Raw genomic sequence first — 21,987 nt, 5'->3', positions numbered from 1 at the left:
TCTGTGTTGCTACAGAAACAGCCCACCTGGCTTTCTGCGAGAAAGCTCGCAGTCCGAGGCAAAAGTCAGCTTCACTCTAGCGTCACGACCTTGCTCCAGATCACTACATTCCATTACAAAAGCAGCAGCGGATACAGTATCCTCTCCCGTACAGGGTCGTTTGCCAGGTCCAACACGGGTCGTACACGGTGCCGCGTGCCGGGGCACACTGCTCCTATCGCCACCGTTGTTCGTGTTTCTTCCGACAGGGGGTTGCTGCCCTTCCCCATCACTCCCCGAGGTCGAGAGGCTATCATTGGCCCCGGGTTGACCCGCGATGCTGTTGGTGTGGTCAGAAGGACGAGGCCCTCGGCGTTGACGGCGTCGGCTGCTGGAGGGCATTGCTGCACATCCGCACCCAGCGGCTGCGTGGAGCCATGAATAAAATGATTTTCTTATCAAAATAAAGATTTGATTGTGGGAAGGAAAAGAGAAAGAGTGTAGAATCTTCCTCTGTATCTTTATGTAAAAATATGCCTAAGTTCCGACAGGAAATTGTTTGACACCACTAACATCTAGGATTGCTAATTTAGCTTTTTTCTAGATATAAAAATTCTGTTATTAAGCAATAAATCTTAAGACCTGGGAAAAAAATGATATTAAGATTTTGCGAGGCCTTAGTAATATTCCAGGGGTACTGTACTTCTGGTGAATTTATAAAGTTCGTGATATTCTAGCGGTTTTTCGGAAAAGTTTAGCGCTGTTTGTGGCTTTGGATTTGGCAACTTTATGTAAGTTTACTAGGAATATTGTTTTTCCAGCTATAGTTTTGAGTATTTTCCTTGTTTATTAACAATGTAGAGGTACTAACGGCAGCTCTACTAATGGTTAATTCGTTTAGCAACATTCTAACAATTTTATGGCAAGTTTAGCGTTACTTTGGTCTAGGCTACGCTACAAACTCTTGGCGTCTATTTAACTGTGATGTCAGCGTCGTGTTCTACTTATATGGCCAGCCCAGATAGGGAAGTAGAACAGGCCTCCAGTATCAACGTCCTTGGTATAGGAGACGATGATTTACTCCTGTGTGTTGCTTGGGAGGAGAGGGAGCTTCGTGCCCCACCATAAGCCAAGGTAAATTACAGGGCAAAGGTTTTAGACGTGCGGATGCAGATAAATTCTCTTTTGTATTTTCAAGAGGCACAGGAGGCTTGGCAGTACCCCTTAGCAATTCATTCATATTTTGCATCCTAGTAGTTCCTTCTTTATCCATTGTGACGTTTTAATATCGATATAGTTCTCATCTGCACTGCATAAAAGGTGATATTGTGGTGTTGGTAGCAGAGAAAGCTCCGTAGCACCACTTCCCTGGCGTTTTTTTCATGTACTGCATCATAACATGCCCATTTATGGCAGTTAAGTCGGTTCAGTATCGATATAAATATTCGATCTATAACTTAAAAGAGGGCATTGAAACATAATAACAGAATAAATCGCTAATAAAAAAAAGGAAGCGCACATCATCCTCCCCCCCCCAACCAATCAGCTGGGACATGTAAACAAACCGATTCGGCTTGAATACTGAGCCGTAACAAGTCACAAGAAATTCATAGAAAACCAGTGCCCTAGTCATGAAGAAGTGCAGTGGGAAGGATGTTGTGTTGTTCTGTCACAGTGTTATCATCATCATCGTCATCATCCACACATCTTTTCCTGTTCGAGGATGGGGTGAAGTAGGGACCAGAGAGCCATAAAAATAAATAAAAGGAGAAACTTATCACAACCTATTCAACAGCAGGCTTGAGTTCAAGTGGCAGTACCTAAGTACGGGTAGCTACCGTACTGAAGGAAGGTTCAAGTACGGAAGATTTACATAGTATTTTTTTTTTTTTTTATGCAAGGAAGAAGGAACCAAATGCCAGGAACCCCCAAACTGTTCCTTCCAAGAAAAAAATATACAAAAGAGAGCCAAATTCAAGATCCGTTCATTTCAAGCTGCCAAGACACACTGCGTTTGAAAGACTGTAGATCATAGGAAATAGTAAATACAGACAGGGAGACAGTTCCAGAGTTGACCTGTTGCATAAATGAAGGACTGGGAGGAACGGTTAACCTTGCATTAGAGAGTTGGATAGAAAAGGGATGAGAGTTTGTTGCTAGATGGGTGCTACACGCCCATCATAGAGTCCAAGTACTTAATGTACTTAGGTATACGTGCATTTCAACAGGTTATTATTTTCTTTAAGTCGTTTTCGTTTTCGTTTTAAAAGGCTCCAACATGCTTGCATGCGTCGGCCTTGGTCACCTAATGGCGGCTCTCCACGCTGCACGATCCATTGCAGCCTCCCTGTTCAGTCCCTTAACCCTAAGGTCACACTTAATGACCTTGTCCCATGTCTTTCCCAGTCTACCCCTCATAACCCCACCCCCAATATTAACACTTCTCACCTTCTTCACCCAGTTATCATCCCCCATCCTCTCCACGTGTCCAAACCACCTCAATCTACCGCTCCTCATCACAACACCAATACACTCCAGTCCCTTCCTACCTCTCAACTCTTCCATTGTAAACCCAGCCCCTCCAGGCCTTGGACGCAGGGACGCACTGCACATCCACCTAATCATTGTCGTTTCTGTACGTCTGAGCCGGCGAATATCTTCCTCCTTTACTGCCCAGGTCTCACTGCCATACAGCATTACACTCCTAACACATGCTGCATACAAAGACCCCTTAGCATGTAGGGAGAGCCCTCTCAATGTCAGGAGAGGCAAGAGCTCCCTGAACTTCTTCCAACCACTTCTCACCCTAGCCACAGAGCTAGCTCCAGCCCCACCTCCAGCATACAACATGTCTCCCAAATAACAAAACTCTTCCACACACTCAAGAGATTCACCAGCAAGTTCAATCCTTTCACGTCTGACAATCTCCACCTGCTCACCCCTTCACGCCGTACACATAAAATCAGCATTATCTCGCAGTCTACCTCTGATACCACTACATCTCTTATGCACCCATTTATCACACACACCGCACAAGATGGAATTACTTCCCACGCCCTTGTGGCAAACTGCACATGGCCACTCTCCCTCGTCTTTGACAGTACCGCCACCAACCCTAGATATCATCACTTTTGTTTTATCTGCATTTACCCTTAAACCCTTTTGCCGCATACCATCTCTCCACTTCCTAAACTTTTCCTCCGCCTCATTTTCATTCTCTGCAATCAACACCAAATCATCAGCATACAACAACTCCCACGGGAGTCCGTTTCTAAAGTCACGTGAAAGGGCTTCAGGTACCATGATAAACAACAAGGGACTCAAGACTGACCCCTGATGCACACCAACATTCACGGAAAACTCATCACTCAAATCTCCATTCACTCTCACCTGGGTGTGAGCACCCACATACATGGCCATAACCACCCTAACCAGCCACTCCTCCAAGCCAAGCTTTCTCATTGCCCACTTCACCACCTCTCTACAGACTCTGTCAAAGGCCTTTTCCAAATCAACAAAAACAAAATAAAGATCCCTTCTCCTACCAATATATTTTTCCTGAAGCTGTCGAACAATGAATATGGCATCAGTGGTCCCCCTACCTGGCATAAATCCAAACTGCATCTCATCAATATTCACTCTTTCTCTAATCATATCTTCTAAAACTCTCTCCATTACCTTCATTATCTGATCTAAGAGCTTTAAACCTCTATAATTTCCTCTTTCCAGGGCATCACCCTTTCCTTTATACACATTTACAATTACACTCTTCAGCCAATCATCTGGGACAACACACTCATAAATAATCCTATTTATCATGTCAGTGACTAAACTCACCCCTATATCGCCTGAGGCCTTCAACATTTCGGCAGTCAACCCAGACACACCTGCTGCCTTCCCCACCCTCCTCCTGCCTATTGCCTCACTCACAGTAGCAGTATCAATCAAAGGCCAAGGGCCAGACACTGGATCTGCTGGCTCCAAACCTTCCCTGTCCCAGTCAAACTCCTCATTCAACAACCGATTATAATGCTCTCTCCATGCATCTTTAATATCCTAGCTGTTCACCACTACCCTTCCTTCATCATTCTTCACACACTGCTCACCTATGATATCCCGATTATCCCTCTTCACCTGACCTGCCACCCTAAATATATTTTTCCTTTCCCCATGATTTAGGTTATCAAGTAATTGTCTCTGTGACTCAGACTTTGCCCTATATACCTCTCTTCTAGCCCTCCGCTTGGCAGCCAAATATTCCTCTTTGCTACCACCCTTCATCCATTCCCGGAAAAGCCTTCTTTTCTCCTTAATTGCAGCTTCTACACCCTCATCCCACCACCAAGTTACATTATGTCTTGGTGGTCCTCTTGTCCAGCCGCATGTTACGTCAGTAACTCTCAAGAAATTGTTTTTGAGGGCTCTGTACTGTTCATTAACGCCTCTGTCTACAGCTCCCTGTTCAGCCACCACTCTCCTTTATTTGAAATTCAGTAGCTAATATCTAATGAAGTAGCATAGGATGGTAATACAGGTTATTTATTCATTCATTTCATTCATTGGCAGATGCCATGTATCTCAAACGGGGTGGCCAAGGGCTTAGAGTTAATTGTTTTATAGGGAGGGGCACTAATCCTCCACCAACCCCACTTGACATGTAGGGAGAACAGGTTATTTATTATTTTCTTTAAATGTCATGTTTATTTCAAATTCAGTAGCTAATATTTAATGAAGTAGCATAGGATGGTAATACAGTAAATATAGTCATCTTACTAAAATGGAAATCATCATCATCTGGACCTCCTTTCCCACCCTAGGGCAGGATGAGGAGTAGCAACGACCAGACAGCCAATATTTGCCCAGTTCAATGGGCCCCTTCCATTCACTTATCATTCAAGCCCTCGAAATGCTGGCTTCATCAGATTGGCCAAAAAAAAAAAAAAAAAATCATTCTGTAGCTTCATGTATACTGTATATATCTAATAGAGACAGTCTGAATGCCGTCACCTTAAAAAAGGGGTGCCAAATCCCTGGTTATGCACTTCTCCGTGCAAAATACCTCCATTCAGCTTGGTCTCTTGTTAGTCCCTTAGCTTCACCAGCTTCCATATATACCGGTACCTCTCTTCACACACTCATCCACCATATCCCTCCACCTTCTTCTTAGCCTACCTCATTTCCTCCCTCCTTCAGATTCACTCAGTTATACCTTCTTCACCACTCTGTTGTCATACATTCTCTCCACATGACCAAACCATCTCAGTACACTCTCTTCTGTTCTGGTGACCACAGACTTCATCACTCCACATCTTTCATGAATCACATTATTTCAAATCCTATCCCCTCTCTGTAGTCCACATACATTCCTCAACAGTCTCATCTCCACTTCTACTCTTGACTTTTCATTTTCATGCCATCCCATTGTCCAACATCCATATGTTGGCACTAACACTCCATGTAAGCCTCTCACGGCAGCAGCACTCAAGCCTTTGTTTCATTTCAGGGCCTTCATGGCACCAGCTACTTTCCTTCTTTTTTTCACTCTACTGTCCACTTCTTTAGCACATTTTCCTCTCTTTTCTGTCACTGTAGGGTAGGAGCGTTAGTATCCAATCAAAAAGTGCCATGTATTTATTTTGATCATAGATTTCAACTTCAACTATGTGCAAAAGTAACTTCGTTTACCCTTCAAATCCTTCAACAGTCACTAAAGTTTATATTAAGAGCAATGCCAAATATCTGTGGAACATCATTTTGGATATACATATATATATGGTATGTCTGTCTATCTATCTATCTATTGCCAGACGCCTCAATCCCGTTTGGGGTGGCCACAAACAAATCGCCTCCAAGTCGCCCTGTCCCCCGCCATTTCACTACCCTGCTCCCAACTCACACCCCCCTCTCTCATATACCTCTCCACCCCATCCCTCCATCTCATCCTCGGTCTCCCCCTCCCTCTTCCACCCTCCACCTCACTCACATACACTCTCTTCGTCAGTCTTTCACCCTCCATCCTCTCCACATGGCCAAACCACCTCAGTGTGTTCCTCACAACGCTTCCTATCACATCCACATCAACACCACAACGCTCCTTTATATCCTCATTCGTCAGCCTGTCTCTCCACGTGACTCCACAATTGGAGTTAATGGTAGTACCACCAAGTTCAATCACTTGACCGCTAACTCCAACCACATTCCATTAAAAATCTAAATCCCTAAATTTAAGCTCTCTCCCTCTAGGATAGTATTTTCCAACATAAAACCTTCAAAAAATTGTATTTATCTCTTGCCCTTAGAGGCCTAGTTACAAAATGAAGAGAAGCAAATTTTCTGGGGAAAAGAAATACATGATGAATGAGGATGCAAATACTGTTTAATATACTTGCAATAATGATAATACAATATATAGCTGAGCTTTGCAGTTTTAACCTTGCTCCTCAGAATTAGTAGGCTAACCATGTTCCTGAAAATAAGTTGAATTGCTCATGTTCTTGGGAATAACTTAAATAAGTGTTCGTATAAATAAGGAAACTAACCATGTTGCTAAGAATATGATAATCATGTTAGTTAGCCTACCAGTAACCACATTCCTGAGAATAATTTGAACTATGGTAATCATGTTCTTGAGAATATATAAAGTAAATGTGTTCCTACGAATAACGAAACTAATCATGTTCCTAAGAAAAAGTAACCATGGTAGTTAGCCTGCCTAGGTCTATGAAGCACAGTTTCTGGAAATTAAAATACAAGGTAAAACTACTTTCAAAGATCATTCTGGCATGAAACTTACTCCGCACTAGAGAAACATTATAGGCCTACAGGTATTACACTATTCCTAGACAACTCTTCCCAGCTGCTAGTACTCCATTTTCAACCTTAATCGTAGCAGTTCTACCCTGAATCACATCAGTTATACATTTATTTTGAATAACACAAACTTCATCTGGTGTCACTGGGAAAGAAAGGTCTTCAGAACTGCCCCAAACAAAGTGATCTTTCTTAGCTTCCAATTCCTTAAGAAAGTGTACTTCAAGGCCCTCTTCTTCTACTCTCTCTACCCTACCAAGACAAGCTTTATGTGTAACAGTCTTTCTACCTCTGGAAGTAGAGTTAATGACAGGTAGCTTTATGTGTAACAGTCTTTCTACCTCTGGAAGTAGAGTTAGTGACAGGTAGCTTCACTATAACCCACGATCCTTGCTCAGGTTGCTGTTGAAGATCTACAAACTGCATTGCATTTTCAGTGGCCATAGTTTCTACACCAACTGAGTCATCATCACTGTCTTCCAGCGATACCATGCTGGCTTCTAGCGATTCATCACTGGAAGAATCTCCATTTTCCTTAGCTAGAGTGTTCATTGATGTTGAAGCAGGCAGAGGTTCAGACGTCTGAGCGGACTTGCCTTTCTTGGGAAGTTTGGAGTCCTTTTTGCATTTCTTGAGCTCTAAAGCTCGTTTTGATTTGTGTCCCTCTTCCAGCAACTGGATTGCGGTTGATGAAGAAAGAGCAAAGGTCTTGTCTCTCATGGTTTTTTTTGTACTTAGGACCTTGTGTTTTACGTGGTGATGGGAACCACTTATAGTTTTTAAATGCAGGGCTGATAGTTGATCCTTGTTTGGGCCTGTTCTTCATGCTTGGTGATAGGAATGTCTCTTTTGATGGTATTCTGAAATTAACTTCAGCTCTTTTTTGTAAGAGAAACCTTTTTACTTTATCAGTCAGGGCCAAATCACATGCTGTTGCTCTGCAATGCATAGAAGGTTGAATGTTATTATACATAGATGCCACACATTCTGCTTCTTGAAGTCCTTGCTGGACTAGAGATGCTTGGGGAGAATCAGTTTGTACACCAGTATGCACATGAGTCAGAAAATCAGTCTGTGTCCCTTTCTCTACTATACCACCTTGATCAATTCCATCAAATAGTACTGTAGAGCAAGCCTTCATTGCTTCAGGTGTGATCTTTGAATAGTCAGGAGCCTCAGGATCAAATGGATGAAGTCCACATTTCCGGAAACCATTAACAATGTTTTCCTTCTTGCAAGCCTTCTTATACATAGAGAGAAAGACTGGAGCAAAGTAAGTCTGGTTAAGTGTTTCATCAGGGTGATCCTCTTGCCAATCTGCAGCTGCTGTCCTCCAAGCCTTTTTCAAGGGACCAAACACTGAGACATCAAGTGGTTGCACGAAGTGAGTTGAGTTTGGGGGCAACCCATACAATATTATTTGTAAGTCCTTGAGATCTTTAGCCAAGTGAAAGTTAACCCTGGTCTCATGCCAGTCAGTCCAAACTACAACTGGCTTCTTAATATCATTAGCTTCAAGCCAGTCATTGAAACCATTACACATGTACTCATAGAAACACTCAGTTATAATGTAGCCTGAATCACTTTTACCCATGATAAAATCTTCTCCTCTTGAATTTTCAATAATAGCCTCAGAGATCCTCTTTCTAGGGTATATTATCATTGGTGGTGGAACTTGACCATCTGCTGACACACAGGCAAGGACAGTTATGTTATCCTTAGCTTTTGAAGAAGTACCCGGTAGTGCCTGCAACATTCTGCGATCCCCGAATTGCTAATACTTGCCCAGTTGCAGGAGACAGTGAAAACCCGCTTTCATCCACGTTAAAAATCCTTGAAGGGTCCTGAAGAATGTCTGCAGCATCAAATTCATTAAAGAATTCTCGTGCTGAAGTAAACCACTGAAGAATACTAGATTTGGTGACATGCTTCCTGGACTGGGAGAGGGCCTCAGGAGTTCTGAAGGAAATGAGCTTAATCAATTTTCAATTAAACTCATCTTCATTCAAAACACTGTGGAATGCATTTTATTATAGGTAACATGAGACAACAGTACCGGTACTGTACTATACTGAGCTTGAGAATGAGGAAACTAGGACAGTTTTAGGTGTGGGCCTACCCTATATGTCTTTAATACTGACAGGTGCTTCCTCAACTGAAGACAAGGGAATTTTAGATGTCCTTTTTTAGTGGGAAAAACAGGATTTACAACCACTCCCTGAAGGGGAGTTCCCAGAGGGAACGAGGCGTCAGAGCTATAGATAGGTCGATAGATAGAACAAATATAGCTAGAAAATTTTAAGCAAACCTCAGAGATGATCAATAATACTGATAATGAAAGGTGCCTACTATTATCATGGAAGGGCATCTTACATTAGGTTAGGCCTATTGTAGCTATTAAGTCAGTGATGTATTATTAATTATTATTGAAAGACCTTAGGCATTATTACTGTTATTATTATTATTGTTACTTAAAGGCCTGATCACCTCATTGGGAAACTTACAAGCGTAGCCTGTGTGCTTAATCAGCGTAGCCTATTCAATGCTCTGTAAATTTCACTGGGTGGTATATCGTACCTGACAGTGATTTGGGGGTTCCTTTTGCAAAACAGACGAAACCATTCACGTCTAGGCCGTAAGTCTTGGCAAGTGGAAGGTCTCTCTCGGTGCACACCAGCATTTTTTTCATCCTGCAGAATATTCTGTATGGCATCTAGCAGCTTTTCCCTTGTCACAGGAATGGCTCTTTTTTGTGAGTGTTCAATGAAATTAACTAAGACTTGTTCCTCAGCATTAGTTAATATTCCACTGGGTCCCATTTTAGTTTCAAAGGCAGTCTTGCCAGAACGTTTGTTTTGTAGACTTGTATAAGGAATATTGAACCTTTTTGAAGTTTGGCGGACACTTAAATTTTCCTCGTGTATCGCAGTTTGTATGGCAGATATCTCTTCTTCACTATATTTAACTCTCTTGGATGGCAGTCGAGCTTGTCCACAATACGATGCTTCCTTTTTTGTAGCCATCTTGCTTGACTGATGGATGCGAGTCACGTGGCCAGACCCTGCCGTGAACTTCATGAAACTGAGCGCGTGATGGGAGTGGGTGGGGGGGTGCACAGGGGATGCGCAGTGTACAGGATGTCAACGGTTTCTGTATAGGCCAACACACGTAACCCTCACTTGTTCATAATATATTAAAATTTTTGCAGAAATAGTGGTCTTAATAAATTTAACTCATTTACCATAGTCATCACCTTATCTATCACTGTGGTCGATTGATTGACCACTGTGGTCGACTGATTGACCACTGTGGTCGATCACTGATCGGATACTAACACAGCACAGTATATAAGAAAGTGTAGACACCAGGAAAATTATGAACCCAGTAACACATGTAAGCTTAAAAATGATGTCAAGTCGCATGAATTCAATCATTTTGGAAGAATAATATTTTGTGATCGAATTCTAACACAAAGAGGATTTTGGGTTTAGTATCTGATCACCTGTCCTTGCTAGGACAATGTGCAATATAAACAAGTATTTCGATTATCCTAGTGTTATTCCAACATTCCACAACAACATGATATCATATAATTAAACAGAAAACGTAAGGAAATATAATTTTAGAATTTATGAAAAATGTACTGTTCTTACGGACTTCGGTAAGAATCGGGAGAAAATAGACAGCATCTCATCTTTCGAGTATGGTAGAAGCTAAACTACTTATCCCATTTACTTCATTTTTTCACATAACATTTAGCTTTCATTCCTCTACATTTTGGTGGTCTACCAGATAATATATCTTTGTACTTTTTCTAGTAGCATTTTTTATTCAAGAAAAATTGAAAGTGATCGGACACTAACACAGTGATCGGATACTAACGCTCCTACCCTAGCCAGGCATTTGAATTCTCTCACCAATTTGTCTCTCTCTATTCCCTGTAACATCACACTGGGAGTCACCTCTCCCAGTGATCATCATTTTACTCTTTTCTACATTTACTTTCAAGGCATGACATTCACAGACATCTGCAAAACTCTGCACAAGTCAACTAAGCTCTTGTCTGGTTTTTGGAATAGCACTGCATCATCAGCATACAGCAAATTTGAGATATTCCATTCATCACCATTCAGTACCAGTGTCATCCTTCTCTTCATTATTCATGTTTTTACTTCTCTCCTCACCCCATCCTTACAGCTATACAGTAATACCTCATTTATCCAGATACAATAGAGCCAAAGGCATGTCCGGATAGTGGCAACATCTGGATAATGAACACTATTCTTATACTGCACCAGACCCTACCTACAGTATACCCACCTCCAACCTATACCTGACTTATTTGTACAGTACCTGTGCTTAATTTGGAAGTGTTTTCCAGTCATTCAGGCATATTTAGACATCAAAACACACATAGGAATATCCAAAGTAATGCTAAGCACCAAGAAAACCATGAAAAAAAAAAACTAATAACCAAAGAAACACCCAACCTTTACATTACTGTATGTACAGTACTCTCCTAATTTTGGCACTGTTTTCAGGTCAGTCTGCTACATGTAGACATCAAAACACACATAGGAATATCCAAAGTAATGCTAAACCAAGAAAACCATTAAAAAAAAAGAAAAAAACTACTTGTTCACCACTGTATATACAGTACTCCTCCTAAATCTGGCACTGTTTTCAGGTCAGTCTGCCACATTTAGACATCAGAACACAGGTAGGAATATCCAAAGTAATGCTAAAAACCAAGAAAACTACTGAAAACAAAAAAATACCCTACCTATACTGTACGGTACACCAGTTTTTGTACAGTCGTGGTCATAAATGATCACCTATCCTCCGGTACCGCCTGCCTTAGGCTGGCTCCTTTATGCGCAGCAAGTTTCACTGGAGTAAAGGGGACTGAGAGGGAGGGGCCAGAGAGAGAAGGGAATGTGGGTGGGGGGATGAGTGATGATGCGAGGGTGGAGTGAGGGAGGGTAGGTAGGGGAGAGAGAATCAAATGTGAAGCGGTGGTCACATTATTTGTCTGTTTTCTTTCATTCACGCCATGATATAAAGGAGTTAATATTCAGAAGATAATGCTGCATTACACCTTGTATAGCAGCATCAGATAACAAGCTTTAGATAGGTGGTGATATCAAGGGCTGGCTCATGAGAGAAATATACTGACGTGGCATCACACATTAGTGTGGAGCCATCGAGACTGTGTGGGCCCAGACTGTCAACGCCTGGGAGCCAGAGAACGAGAGGACACGGGCCCGCCTCCTCCAGCGCACCACAGATGAGTGGGAGCTGTTCAGACGAAACCAGCAAACCACATTGTTTCCTCAGTGCCGCTAAGACTGCAAGAGATTATTGAGGCAGGAGGCCACTGGAATATATAGTAAGGCTTGCCTGGTTGCTGTGACTTGACCACTGTCGGTAAACACTGACAGATATATTTTGAGAGTTTGGGTAGGATTTTGTTTCATTTTCCTTCTGACAGATTATGAGAGATATCGTTATTATACCCAGCCATGTGTACAGACGTCAAATTTATTTTCCTTTTATGCACAGTTTTTAAAAACAGCCATTTCATAGAGATGCCATAAATTGTTGACATAATTGTGAGTGTATAGAGGGAATGTAGGCCTATACCGAGAGGGTGATCATATTTACTGTGAACACAGCGATGTCAAAGGTTGCATATGATATTTAATTCCAATAATGCATTACAGGTAAGGGTAGATGACATTTCTTAGGGCCCGGACACACTTGCCCCCGAACATGTGATCATCAAGAGGAAACGAGGCTCAGGGGTTCATGCAACGTTCAGACTCAAATACTGAAGCAGCTCCAACCTGATGTTTCTTTTTGTCTTGTCGATCACATGTTCAGGGGCAAGTATGTCAGGGCCCTTACACGAGCATTACGGAAGTCAAAGTCGTCCAGATTCCACTCTGCGTCTGAAGCCAAAATACACAAATAAATACAAATATCTGGCTCCGCACTAATGTTTGATCTGTCACATCAGTATATTTCTCTCATGAGCCAGCCCTTCATATCACCACCTATCTAAAGCTTGTTATCTGACGCCGCTACACAAGGCTTAATGCAGCATTATCTACCGAATAGTAACTCCTTTAAACCATGGCCTGAATGAAAGAAAACAGACAAATAATGTGACCACCACTTCACATTTAATTATACCTCCCCTACCTGCCCTCCCTCCCCTCCTCAATCCACTCTTGCACCATCACTTGCCCGCCCCACCCACCTTCCCTTCTCTCTCTCTGGCTCCTCCCTCTCAGCCCCTCTTGCACCACTGTGACTTGCCACGCATAAAGGAGCCAGCCTGAGGCAGGGGCTACCGGAGTATAGGTGATTATTTATGACCACGACTGTACAGTACCCCTCCTAATTTTGGCACTGTTTTCAGGTCAATCTGCTATACTTAGACATCAAAACACACATAGGAATATCCAAAGTAATGCGAAACACCAAGAAAACCCTGAAAAAAAAAAAAACACAAACCAAAAAACACCCAACCTATACATGACTATGTACAGTTACCTCCACTTCTAACGAGTACAGCGGGTGGTGTGCTTGGTGAAATGTGGCACCACTGTGTTTGTTTACATCATAGTAATAATAAGTAAATGGGCAGACCCAGCAGAGCTTCCCCTCTGCTACAGTATCTAGTGCCCACAGAAACAATGTTCTGTCAAGTCATATTCTGTCTGCAAATATGAATGTTTGCCATATATGTATAGTGGAATGTAGAGAGAAAAACAAATAGTATTGCCATTGGCTCCCATTGTTTCTCCGACAGGATGACTGTGAGGTGAGGTGGAACAGAGGGAAAGGGGGACAGGTGGTGGGGACGCATGTATCGAAACTTCGTCGTGTTTTGTTTAGAAAGATGAAGGTTGTGATTATATAGATGTTCAAAGGTGATCTGTAACTCCGTATTCAATCTTAATGTTCATCATATAGCGTGGTGAAGAACTGAAGTTGAGCATAATTGTTAGAAGGTGTGATGTCCAGTGTCTCGAAACGTGGTTCGCCTGAGTCTAGCAAGTGTGCAGCTCAACTGATGTAACATTTTTGTGGCTGAACCAGGGTGGCCATAAATGATTCATGGTTATGCATGTGATATGACGGTCATGCCATGTTGTGCATCATCCAGTCTCTTTCATTATGATGAAAAACAATCATTATATTCGCAAACCATGGTATAACTATGTCCTGTTGCACAGGATTATAACTACTTTGAGTGTTGGACAGCTATTGGCTTGTTGTGCAAAAATGTTGTGCAGTCATCATACTGATGGATGATGTGGAGGTAATGAGATACTGTATTTTCATAATGAATGCATATCTTGTATTATAAAACTTGAAATAACAGAGATAGGGGTGTCCAGTCTACAAATGATGTCGCTTTCTTTGATGTAATGTATCATTAGTCTGGATAGTTGTTACACAGCATTCCTCAAACATTAATCATCGTTTATTATATTCTCTTTAAAACATTCATAAATTAGTTTTTCATGCAAGTATTACACAGCCAGGCCCTCCTTAGCTCCAGATGCATTATCTGTCTATCGATCTATAGCCCGACGCCCTAATCCCACAAAGGGTGGCCGCAGACAAAACGCCTCCAAGTCGCTCTGTCACCCACCATTTGACTACCCTCCCCCCAACTCACCCCCCCCTCCCTCATATACCTCTCAACTCCATCCCTCCACCTCATCCTCGGTCTACCCCTCCCTCTCCCTCCCTCCACCTCACCTACATACACCCTCTTAGTCAGTCGTTCATTCTCCATTCTCTCCACATGTCCAAACCACCTCAGTGTATTTCTCCTAATCTTCTCAACCACATCCACATCCACCCCACAGCGTTCCTTCACTTCTTCATTCATCAACCTGTCCCTCCATGTCACTCCACATGCTCCTCTCAAGTAACTCATTTCCACTGCCCTCACTCTTGACTTGTTCCCCTCTTGCAAGGTCCATGCCTCGCTTCCATACATCAAGGTAGGGATCACAACACTATCATGCAGTGACTTCTTAACTTCCATACCCACCTCCATATTTCTCACCACTGCTTTCAGTGAACCAACTACCTTCCTTCCCTGCTGTACCCTTTCATGCACTTCATCCCCCAAAGTTCCATCCTTACTCATCAGGCTACCCAAGTACTTGAATGCACTCACATTCTCCATATCCTCACCATCCAACCTCATTGTACATTCTGTGACTTCATTTCTCTCAGACACCATAACTTTACTTTTGTTTACATTAACTTTCAGCTTCCTCCTACACACTGTCCCGAATTCATTCGCCAAACCTTGCAACTCCCATTCATCTTCACTCAACAATACTGTATCATCAGCAAACAGCAACACCGGAATTTTCCAAATCTCACCCTCATTCATTAGAGCCACCCCCACATCCACTGCCCTACCTTGCACCTCCTTTACAACCCCATCCATGTACAGTATATATTAAACAGCCATGGAGACATCACACAACCCTGTTTCAGTCCTACATTGAGATCAAAGAACTCACTCAGCTCACCATCCACTCTCACGGTAGCCCTAGCTCCATTGTACACACTCTTCACAGCACTCAACAATTTCCCCTCCACTCCTTATATTCTTAATACCTTCCACATACCTTGCCTATCTATTCTGTCATAAGCTTTCTCCAAGTCCATAAAGGCAGCATACACTTTCTTTCCCTTCTCTAGATACTTCTTCACTACTGGTAAACATCTTAGAACAAATATCTGATCTACACACCCTTTTTTCTTCCTAAATCCCCCTTGTTCTTCTCCAGCTAGCTCCTCTGTCATATGCCTAACCCTATCAGTGAGTATATATTCTACCATATACAGTATTTTACCAGTCACACTAAGCAGGCAAATACCCCTATGGTTACCACATATTTCTCTCTCCCCTTTTCCTTTATATAAAGGAACAGTTATACCTGATTTCCAGTCCTCTGGAACCCTTCCCTCTTCCCAGGCCAATCTACACAACTTGCATATCCACTCCACAACAATCTCACTCCCATACCTCAGCATTTCACCACACTGTCAATTCCTGGGGCCTTTCCCAACTTGATCTTCTTCATTGCTTCCACTACTTCCACCCTACTGATCTCTTCCTCCCTCCTCTCATCTCTTCTTCTCCCAGCCTTTCCCCAACCACTTATACTCGCACTGCTCTCACTCTCTACATTCAACAAATCCTCAAAGTGCTCCTTCCATCTCCTCAGTTTCTCTCTCTTCTCCACCAACAATCTATTATTCCTATCTTTCACTCCCCTACTATTTCCCCTTTCACACTGCCTTACTTTCTTTACCTCCTTCCAAAACAATTTCTTACTCTCCCTCCATTTCACACTCAGATTCTTCCCAAACTCTTCATCCACTTTCTTCTTACTCTCCTTCACCAGTCTCTTCACCTCCCTTCTCCTGCTCATATATACATCTTTCTTCTCTCTCTCATCTTCTCCCCTACCTCTACTCGCCAACCATTCACTATATGCCTTCTTCTTTTGTTGCACAGCTCGTTTCACCTCATCATTCCACCATGCTGTTCCTTGCACACCCTTGCATCTCCTCCTCACTCCACAAACCACCTCACATGCAGCGCCTATCTCTTCCGTGAATATCTTACATACATCTTCCACCCCTTCCATCTGCTCTAGCTCATTATACTGTACTATTTATTTGTGTGTCTGTACACACTGTTCATCCTGAGGGAGCAATATTTCCTTTACCGTGCATGTCTGGCTGTTGTCTGCAATTATAACAGAAGGTTTTAGTATGTTGCCACGGCTACACAAAATATGTTGGTGGTGTGGTGCTGCTTGAAGAGTGTAAAATTGTGTATAGTCTACGTGTGTGCAGGGAGTCTGGTAATGCACTTCGCCGACCTATTCACACTCATGCCGAGATAGCAGCCAAAGTTGCGGTTTTGGTTACTACACTGACTGACCATTGAACACACTTTCACCTCCCAGTAGTCTGATTGAGGTCCTGGTTTCAACCAATAGAAACATTACTAAAGTGAACAATGCAGTTTTGCAAGTAAAGTAATGTTTTATGCACCATGTCATCATACAGGCTTATACATTATAACACAGCAAAGGATAAGTTGGACCTACGATAAGATAAAGGTTGAGTGCTGCTGGAGCGTCCAAGTAAATGTAAGAAATATTGGTGTACAAGCACCTGGATGGTAAAACCCAACCACTGTGATTTAGGCAAAATACCCCTGGGTTCTGAAGGTACTGCACATGATCCAGTAGATTTACACAAGGTCAGTGATAAGGCTGTAATCTTGTTGTAGTGACGCGATATGATACGGAAGTCAGTATCAGGTCTAGTTACCCATTATACGAGGAAGGGCCGGAATTCTGTGAGACAGAGAGAGAGAGAGAGAGCAAGAGAGGAGAGCTTCAGAACCCCGGGGTATTTGCCTACAGCTTGGTGGTTGGGTTTTACCATCCAGGTGCTTGTGCACCAATGTTGCTTACGGTATGTTTACGTGGACGCTTCAGCAGCACTCAATCTTTATCCTACTGTAGGTCCAACTTATCCTTTGTTGTGTTATACTGTATAAGGCGGTGGTTCAGTTGGTAAAGAGGTGGCCTGCTATCCTACCGGACCCAAGTTCAAATCCCGGCAGGGGCAGGGAACAGTTTAAGGATTTGAATTTCATGAAATCAGACACATACTGATCTACCAGAAGAACCGCCGACATGTAAAAATACCACTGCTAATACCAATACACCAGTCCTGTGTGAGACAGCCCTAGCATGTATTCAGTATGGACTTTGGGTGTTAGTGCCAAAGTGGTGACATGTAGAGAGGTGTATGGTATGTAGGAGGACTACTGGGTCTTGAGAGCAGGCTGTGAAGCCTATGCCCAGAGTTGGACATTAAAAAAGAAAAAAAAAATTGATGACACGGTGCATAAAACACTCATTACCAAATAAACAATCATTACTTTATAAAACATTCATTACTTTAGTATGGTCACTAAAACCGTGACTTTGGCTGCTATCTTGGCATGAGTGTGAATAAATCGGCGAAGTGTATTACCAGACTCCCTGCACAAACACACGTACATTAAGCAGTTTTGCACTTTTCCAGCAGCACCACAACCCCAACATATTTTATATAGCCGTGGCAACATACTTGTGTTATAGTGGCTGACAATGGACAGACATGCATGATAAAGGAATTATTGCTCCCTCTGGACGAACAGTGTGTGTAGACACGCAAATAGTATAATGTGTCTGGAGCTAAGGAGGGCTTGGGTGTGTAATACTTGTATGAAAACTAATTTATTAACATTTTAAAGAGAATATAATAAACGATGATTAATGTTTGGGGTATGTTGTGTCACAACTATCAAGACTAATGAAACAGTACCTCGAAGAAAGCGACATAATTTGAGGACTGTACACTCCTAACTCTGTTATTTTAGTTTTATAATAGGAGGAGGCCGTTTGTAGGAGGAGGCCGTAGCACGGGCCGAACAGGGTAGTACTCCCGAGGGGAATGAGAATGCTGGTGATAGGGAGAGCTGAAGCTCCTGTTTCACTAGCTATCTAACCATCCCCCTTTGCTGACCTTTTCAGTGTGACAGTAACATGGAGAGAAGACCAGCATACTCTCCCAAACATTTCCTCTAACTATTTATGCACTACACCACATGCATTTTACATTTCACATAACGTATCCCACTACGTTACAGGGGTTGGCGCCAGCAAGGGCATGCGGCCAGAAAACTTTGCCCCCGCTACCTAGTGGCGGACTTCTGGGGGGAGGCGTGGCGGGGATTCCGCCGGCATAGATTATGGGTCCAGGGCGAGATGGGGCTCGGGCCTGTGTATTGCGGTTCCTAGGCTGCCGCTTCCGCCCAATAGAGAGGGGCCCGAACCTGGGAATAGCTCCCCAGGAGGCTGCCCTATCAGTGGGTGTATAATGGCGGGATAGTTGCAGCGCTTGGAGGGTGTCCCTGCAGCTGTCCTGGCAGGGTGCCCCGAGGCCACTACCACAGCCACTGGTAAGCTGGTGGGCTAGCGGTCCCAGATCCATTGCCTGGACCTGGAACTGTTCAGTGAGTGGGGCCTGTGGTATGTCTATCCCCCTTTATTAAAACTGAAGATGACAAAACAAAATAAGTTTCAAAGCAAGCCTGAGGACAGTAAATCACCCATGGGGATGAGGGTGGGTTCATGGAATGTGGGAAGTTTGAGGGGAAGAGCAGGGGAAGTCGTTGAGGCATTCAGTAGGAGGTGGGTGGATGTGGCGTGTTTGCAGGAAGTCCGGTACAGGGGTGGATCAGCCAGAAAGATTGTTGGGAAGGACTGTTGCTATAAGTTGTTTTGGCAGGGGGGGACAGACGGATATGGAGGTGTTGGTGTGATGGTTGCGGAGAAATGGGTGGAATATGTTATGAATGTTTTGAGAGTAAGCGATAGGATATTAGTAGTGAAAATTCTGTTGGGTAGAAAGATAGCTGCGATTATATCTGCATATGCTCCACAGGCAGGATTGGATGAAGCAGAGAAAGATAGATTTTGGGATGATTTTGATACGTGTAGTGGGTGGTATGCGGGATGATGAGATAGTGATTTTGGGAGGGGACTTAACCCTTTAACCGCGGGCATTGTTTTGCCCCGACTGGCCTCTTCCGCGGGGGTTCCAGCCAAAACGTAAACAAACTTTAAACCTTTAAATCTAGAGTGAAAAATAAGGTACCATTAGAAAGTACTAACCTTCGGCTTTGCAATGATGTAGGTTTCATGATTTCGTTGACTATCACTGGATGGGCAGTGCCATTAGAAGTGAGCGATCTAAAATCACTATTTTTCGCTCACACACCATTACCAAATGCCAACCTCATTCTGATAATAATACTGTAAACATATATGAACACTGCACATACGATAAACACCCACTCTGTGTTCACTGAGGCAGGTAAAAGGCACTGTAATTGCCTGCACTTCACTGCCACATCAGCCGTGTTGTAATCACTATTTTTCGCTCACACACCATTACCAAATGCCAACCTCATTCTGATAATAATACTATAAACATATATGAACACTGCACATACGATAAACACCCACTCTGTGTTCACTGAGGCAGGTAAAAGGCACTGTAATTGCCTGCACTTCACTGCCACATCAGCGGTGTTGTCATTCACACAGCTGGACAGATACTGATGCGTGTTTGGTCAGGGGTGGGGTGGGGGGCCCGGGGGGTGGGAGGTGGGGGCCCGGGGGGTGGGAGGAGGGAGGTGGGGGTTGGCTGGAGTGAAAGAACTTAATAGCTACTCTCCCCTGAAACAATTGGCGCACGGAAAAAACGCGCGGTATTCAAAATATTCACAAACATTCGAGAATGACACCCGCGGTTTGGTCCAGTTTTTGCAATGTCATTCTGGGATGACACCCGCGGTTAAAGGGTTAAATGGTCATGTAGGTGAAGCAGCACAAGGTTATGAAGGAGTGCATGGGGGATGTGCATATGGTACCGGTATAAGGAATGCAGAAGGGGAAAGGGTACTCGAGTTTGGGGAGGCAACGGACATGATTGTGTGCAACACATATTTTAGGAAAAGAGACAGTAGGTTAATTATGTATGAGTCTGGGGGAAATAGCAGTCAGATAGATTATTTTCTGGTTAGGAGGGCCAATAGGAGGTTAGTGAGGGATATTAAAGTTATAGGACGTGAGGAGTGTGTGCAGCAGCATAAACAATTGATTTTTGATATGGTGCTTAAAGAATAAGTGATGAAAAAGAGGACGTATGTACGTAGGAGGAGAATATGGAAGCTGAAAAACCAAGTAGTAAGGGATGCCTTCCATAGCGAGTTGAGGAGAGTGGTGGCTGAACAGGGAGCTGTAGACAGGCGTTAATGAACAGTACAGAGCCCTCAAAAACAATTTCTTGAGAGTTACTGATGTAACATGCGGTTGGACAAGAGGACCACCAAGACATAAAGTAACTTGGTGGTGGGATGAGGGTGTAGAAGCTGCAGTTAAGGAGAAAAGAAGGCTTTTCCGGGAATGGAAAAAGGGTGGTAGCAAAGAGGAATATTTGGCTGCCAAGCGGAGGGCTAGAAGATAGGTATATAGGGCAAAGTCTGAGTCACAGAGACTTTTACTTGATAACCTAAATCATGGGGAAAGGAAAAATATGATATTTAGGTTGGCAGGTCAGGTGAAGAAGGATAATCGGGATATTACAGGTGAGCAGTGTGTGAAGAATGATGAAGGAAGGGTGGTGGTGAACAGTGAGGATATTAAAGATGCATGGAGAGAGCATTATAACCGGTTGTTGAATGAGGAGTTTGACTGAGACAGGGAAGGTTTGGAGCCAGCAGATCCAGTGTCTGGCCCTTGGCCTTTCATTGCTGCTGCTACTGTGAGTGAGGCAATAGGCAGGATGAAGGTGGGGAAGGCAGCAGGTGTGTCTGGGTTGACTGCCGAAATGTTGAAGGCCTCAGGCGATATAGGGGTGATGTTAGTCGCTAACCTGATAAATAGGATTATTTATGAGTGTGTTGTCCCAGATGATTGGCTGAAGAGTGTAATTGTAAATGTGTATAAAGGGAAGGGTGATGCCCTGGAAAGAGGAAATTATAGAGGTATAAAGCTTTTAGATCAGATAATGAAACTAATGGAGAGAGTTTTAGAAGGTATGATTAGAGAAAGAGTGAATATTGATGAGATGCAGTTTGGGTTTATGCCAGGTAGAGGGACCACTGATGCTATATTCATTGTTCGACAGCTTCAGGAAAAATATATTGTTAGGAGATGGGATCTTTATTTTTTTTTTGTTGATTTGGAAAAGGCCTTTGACAGAGTCTGTAGAGAGGTGGTGAAGTGGGCAATGAGAAAGCTTGGCTTGGAGGAGTGGCTGGTTAGGGTGGTTATGGCTATGTATGTGGGTGCTCACACCCAGGTAAGAGTGAATGGAGATTTGAGTGATGAGTTTTCCGTGAATGTTGGTGTGCATCAGGGGTCAGTCTTGAGTCCCATGTTGTTTATCATGGTACTTGAAGCCCTTTCACGTGACTTTAAAAATGGACTCCCGTGGGAGTTGTTGTATGCTGATGATTTGGTGTTGATTGCAGAGAACGAAAATGAGGCGGAGGAAAGGTATAGGAAGTGGAGAGAT

At 43.2% G+C, this 21,987-nt stretch overlaps 1 protein-coding gene across 1 annotated transcript in view; it reads left to right on the top strand.

Moving 5' to 3' along the window:
- Positions 1-1,021: 1,021 nt before the first annotated feature.
- LOC145418569 (arrestin domain-containing protein 3-like) overlaps positions 1,022-21,987 on the top strand; it is a 199,036-nt gene continuing 178,070 nt past the window's right edge. Inside the window, exon 1 of the mRNA XM_080286936.1 lies at positions 1,022-1,113. Coding sequence (XP_080143062.1) covers positions 1,052-1,113 — 62 coding nt within the window. The 5' untranslated portion in view covers positions 1,022-1,051. The remainder of the gene's footprint in view (positions 1,114-21,987) is intronic.

This window comes from Coenobita brevimanus, chromosome 115 (assembly GCF_032717465.1).
Source record: "Coenobita brevimanus isolate Jiangsu-jjx chromosome 115, ASM3271746v2, whole genome shotgun sequence".
Classification (NCBI taxonomy): Eukaryota; Metazoa; Arthropoda; class Malacostraca; order Decapoda; family Coenobitidae; genus Coenobita; species Coenobita brevimanus.
This window is presented reverse-complemented; position numbering and strand designations above follow the sequence as displayed.